Below are 5,418 nucleotides of genomic sequence, written 5' to 3'. Positions count from 1 at the left end.
GGCAATACTGTATCGTTTATATTCATGCCAATAAAGACCCTTTGAATTGTATTGAATTGAATAGTGGACATATTGAGACCTGCACTGTGCAAAACTGCTACAAAGTGGATATTTTAACAGAGAATCACAGACAGTTTCAATGCTGAACCTTTAGGGGGCGTCCACGTGTTTTTAAAACATGCAGATTTTATAAATATATATATATTTATAAAATCGAGCAAGGACACCGACAAGGCACTACTCACCAAAGCACTTAAGTATTTTTCTATTCTATCTCTTTTATTATTTTACTTATACATACATACATACTAACATGTCTAGTTCACTAATAACACATGCCTTCAAGCACATCCCTGTTATCTGTTGTAGACCGTTCACAAGATACAGATGCAAGACAAAACGCAACCCACACAACCTACGGCCGCTTTGCACTTCAACACCTGCTCCACTCTCGTTCTCAGTGGGACTCTGGAACTGCCAGTCTGCTGTGAACAAAGCTGCCTTCATTCCGGCTTTCGCCACGCAGTCCACCCTCAGCATCCTGGCACTGACAGAGACATGGATACGTCCTGAGGATACAGCAACACCTGCTGCTCTCTCTAACAACTTCTCCTTCTCCCACACCCCTCGACATACTGGTAGGGGTGGGGGAACAGGTTTGCTCATTCATAATAACTGGACTTTTTCACCACATGCTTCACTATGTAACAATACATCTTTTGAATTCCATGCCATTACTACAATGCAACCCACAAAAATACATGTTGTTGTCATCTATCAGCCCCCAGGTCAGCTGACAAGCTTTCTTGAGGAATTGGATGTCCTGCTGTCCTCCTTGCCAGAGGATGGCAGGCCACTTGTGGTTCTTGGTGATTTCAACATACACCAGGACAAACCCCAGGCCATTGAACTGAATACTCTTCTGGCCTCATTTGACTTGGAAAGACTACACACCACAGCAACTCACAGGTCGGGCAACCAGCTGGACCTCATTTTTACACGTAACTGTACCACCTCTAATATTCTTGTTACACCTTTACATGTTTCTGATCACTACTTTGTTCAATTCAACATGATTCTCCCATCCATTGTAAAACCGACCCCACCTTTGGTTTCCTTTCGCCGTAACCTCCGTTCCCTCTCACCCTCTCGCCTTTCCACTGATGTCTCTGCCTCTCTTCCCACAATAAATGTATTTTCCATGCTTGATGTGAACACTGCCACAGACACACTTAGCTCTACTTTAACAACCTGTCTAGACAACATCTGTCCTCTCTCCTCTAGACCAGCACGGACTACACCACCCAGCCCCTGGCTGTCTGACATCCTTCGTGAACATCGGACTGTTCTCAGGGCAGCTGAGAGGAGATGGCGGAAATCTAAAGATCCAGCTGATCTAGGTAAATATCAGCTTCTGCTCGCAACTTTTTCAAATAACGTTAAAACTGCAAAAACTTCATATTACCAGACCAAAATCAACAGCACCACAGACACTCGTAGCTTGTTTAGAACATTTAACACACTTCTCTGCCCTCCCCTCCACCACCTGACACATCACTGACAGCAGATATATTCGCCACATTTTTTACTGATAAGGTTACAGCCATCAGCAATACATTCACAGCACCACACCCTGTCAAACACCTGGCTCCTGTATGCAACCCTTCTTTCACTATGTTCTCTCCTTTAACTGACACTGAGGTCTCTAAACTCCTCCTCTCCAACCACCCCACAACCTGTTCCCTTGACCCCATTCCATCACACCTTCTCCAGGCCATCTCTCCGTCCATCCTACCGGCACTTACACACATAATTAACACATCTCTTCTTGCAGGCACTTTTCCCACTACATTTAAGCAGGCTCGAGTAACCCCACTGCTGAAAAAACCTGCACTTAACCCCACACAGATAGAACACTACAGACCAGTCTCTCTCATCCCATTCATGGCAAAAACACTTGAAAGGGCAGTTTTCAATCAGATCTCCGCCTATCTCTCACAGAACAAGCTGCTGGATGACAATCAGTCGGGCTTCAAAAGTGGACACTCCACTGAGACTGCCCTGCTGTCTGTCATCGAGTCGCTGAGACTGGCGAGAGCTGAATCGAGATCATCCGTTCTGATTTTGCTGGACCTTTCTGCTGCCTTTGACACAGTCAACCATCAGATCCTACTCTCCACCCTCTCTAAACTGGGTATCACTGGAACTGTGCTTGACTGGTTCAACTCTTATCTCTCAGAAAGGTCCTTTGAGGTAGCATGGAGAGGGAAGTATCCAAGCCACACCAGTTACTTACTGGGGTACCTCAGGGATCAGTGCTTGGGCCACTTCTCTTCTCCATATACACAACATCACTGGGACCCATCATCCAGTCACATGGTTTCTCTTACCACTGCTACGCTGATGACACGCTAACTCTACTTGTCTTTCCAGCCCAACGACACCACAGTGACCGTTCGAATCAGCTGCCTGTCTGGCAGACATCTCGGCCTGGATGAAGGAACACCACCTTCAACTCAACCCTGCCAAGACAGAACTCCTTGTCTTTCCAGCCAACCCTGCTGTTGAACACAACATCACCGTGCAGCTGGGTCCAACTACAGTTTCAGCCTTCCAAAACGGTCAGAAATCTAGGGGTAACCATTGATGATGAGCTAAATTTCACAGACCACATTTCAAAAACTGCAAGATCTTGTAGATTTACACTCTACAATATCAGGAAGATAAGACCCTTCCTCTCTGTACATGCCACACAACTGCTCGTTCAGTCCCTTGTCATAACTAGACTGGACTACTGTAATGCTCTCATTGCAGGCCTTCCTGCATGTGCTATTAGACCTCTCCAAATGATCCAGAATGCAGCAGCACGTCTGGTCTTTAATGAACCTAAGAGAGCACATGTTACACCACTCTTTGTCTCTCTCCACTGGCTGCCGGTTCATGCACGTATTAAATTCAAGGCCCTGATGCTGGCATATAAAACAGTCACTGGGTCTGCTCCAGCATACCTAAAAACATTTATGCAGAGCTACGTTCCCACCAGAAGCCTGCGGTCGGCTAAGGAACGTCGCCTTGTCGTACCAAAACAAAGAGGCACCAAAACACTTTCCCGGACTTTCAGTTTCATCATACCACGGTGGTGGAATGACCTTTCCAACTCAATCCGGGAAGCTAACTCACTCTCTATCTTCAAAAAGCGGCTAAAAACACATCTTTTCCAAAAGCACTTAACCGGTCAATAATAATAAAAAAAAAAAAAAAAAAATATATATATATATATTTACATTTCTTGTTGCACTTAAATCTGTTTTGTATACTATTATGATGATAGTAAAACTTTGTAATATGGCACTTTTTGTACCACTGTCTCCCTAAGATGATTCAGCTGATGTTCTTCCTCTTTTGTAAGTCGCTTTGGATAAAAGCGTCTGCCAAATGAATAAATGTAAATGTAAATGTAAATATGGCCAGTTAAATGGACAGCCTTTGCTGTCTCTCATCCGTGTCTAGAAAAGCACTTCATAAATTAAATGAATTATTACTATTATTAATGTTATTATTAGTAGTATTATAGTTTTCTTGTTATTATCCTTATAAAGTCCATCAATACAATTTTCTCGTGTTATTGTATAATTCCACCTGAATTATTCACTTTAACACTGTGCTTGCAAAATTTAGAATGACATTAAAAATAATTTCTGCAACAGTACATCTCAGATGTAAAAAACTCTTATCATTTGTGAGCATTTTTCCATAGACTCACATTGTATAGACTGCCGCCCAGTGGGGGGAAACAATAAAGGGCCAAGGAGTACGTTTTAGGCCGCCATGTTGGCTACGAACGAGCGATCGTTCCCAAACTTTGCGCACACTATCGGGTCATTCCACGAGAAACATATTACACTTTTGTGTGCCCTGCCTCAGGGCAACCCCTTTTATTACCATATAAATATGCTTAATATAGTCGGGCCTATATAAAGCCTCTGTGGAAGGAGTACGTTTTAGGCCGCCGTGTTGGCTACGAACGAGCGATCGTTCCCAAACTTTGCGCACGCTATCGGGGTCTTTCCACGAGAAACATATTACACTTTTGTGTGTCCCGCCCCAGTGGAACCCGTTTTATTACAGTCCAAATATGCTTAATATAGGCGGCATGCTTAATATGGAGTGGTGGTGGCGTAGTGGACTAAAGCACATCACTGGTAATCAGAAGATTGCTGGTTCGATCCCCACAGCCACTACCATTGTGTCCTTGAGCAAGACACTTAATCCAAGTTGCTCGGGGAATTGTCCCTGTAATAAGTGCACTGTAATTCAGCTTTGGACCATATATGATGCGGGCCATAGCTAAGCCCCGAATCTCCATGAGCGTACCTCCCAGAGTCATGGGGCCAACGCTGGTCTTCTCGGCAACCCCCAGGCCGAAACAGAACAGCAGCCACCCACAGACAAACATTTTTCCATAGACTGACATTGTATGGACTGTCGACCAGTGGCGGGACTAAGCTATTACCACGTGCTGGTGGTTGGGAGCAGAGGGATTCAAGCCTTTAAGCTGAATTTTTACACTTTGAAGGGTCGTTACAAATGTAAATCTTCGGCGCTCCCTAGACGCTTACAATTCGAGAGCTCGCTGGTGGATTGTTCCCTTCAATCGATTCCTTGAGTTTTCTTCAGTTGGTCTTAAAAAATGCTTTGAATTGTGAAAACCCGTCGCAAAACCACGAAGTTACAATTTGAAGTCACTGGAGCCTCAGCCACTTCACGTATCGCTATTTATTGTTATTATATTGTTTTTAAAGCTCCTCTTGTCATAATAAAATTCATCATCCCTTCACTTGTCAACTCATTTCTAAAATGCAACGGTTATCCGGCTTCATCAAGTTGGACACGTTGAGAGTTGCAATGTCAAGTCACTTTTTCTGGTTGACTGTAACTATCTATATTATGTCTTTTATGGGCATAAAAAACAAAAAATCATTGAAAAGTCAAAAAATGCTCCATTGTTCAACCTTATATAGATTTAATTATTTTTTTTTTCTCCCTATGGCTTTTGTTTTTTTTTATAATTGTTGTATGTGTGTTTTTAAAAAAATGTTTTGCAATTTTTGACACAATTTCATGTAAGACCTTGGCATGATTATTAATAAAATAAAATAAATAACTAATAATAAAAAAAATGATCTTTAAGGAAATCTGAATTGATGGATTGTTATTGTAATCGATGACTCAGCGATTGAACCGCGAAGGGGCTTTATTGGATTTCGCAGATTTCATTTCAAAGGACAAAACGCCCCTAACAAGTGTGTCATCTCAAGATATGTGTGGCAAGATTCGATGCCGTTTGTATTCTTAAAAGTTTTCAAGTCTTTCGGTTATTTTCTGATGCATTTGTTTTTGGAACAATTTCTTTAATAT

At 42.6% G+C, this 5,418-nt stretch overlaps 1 protein-coding gene across 1 annotated transcript; it reads left to right on the top strand.

Moving 5' to 3' along the window:
• Positions 1–263: 263 nt before the first annotated feature.
• Positions 264–2,461, top strand: LOC127637630 (uncharacterized). The gene is made up of 4 exons (XM_052118790.1): positions 264–656; positions 789–1,001; positions 1,285–1,400; positions 2,434–2,461. Exons 1-3 carry the CDS (start codon positions 314–316, stop codon positions 1,398–1,400), a joined length of 672 nt encoding a protein of 223 aa, XP_051974750.1. The 5' UTR covers positions 264–313; the 3' UTR covers positions 2,434–2,461.
• Positions 2,462–5,418: the final 2,957 nt, after the last annotated feature.

Source organism: Xyrauchen texanus, chromosome 45 (genome assembly GCF_025860055.1).
Source record: "Xyrauchen texanus isolate HMW12.3.18 chromosome 45, RBS_HiC_50CHRs, whole genome shotgun sequence".
NCBI classification, from domain to species: Eukaryota; Metazoa; Chordata; class Actinopteri; order Cypriniformes; family Catostomidae; genus Xyrauchen; species Xyrauchen texanus.
Note: the sequence above shows the minus strand (reverse complement) of the source record. Positions and strands in the feature narration are given on the sequence as shown.

Excerpts from the sequence above, each read along its gene's own strand:
- LOC127637630 (XM_052118790.1), top strand. The coding sequence starts at position 314 with ATGTCTAGTTCACTAATAACACATGCCTTCAAGCACATCCCTGTTATC. Across the intron at positions 657-788 it reads TGGTAGGGGTGGGGGAACAG|GTCAGCTGACAAGCTTTCTT; the intron begins GTTTGCTCATTC and ends ATCAGCCCCCAG. Across the intron at positions 1,002-1,284 it reads GCTGGACCTCATTTTTACAC|ACCAGCACGGACTACACCAC; the intron begins GTAACTGTACCA and ends TCTCTCCTCTAG.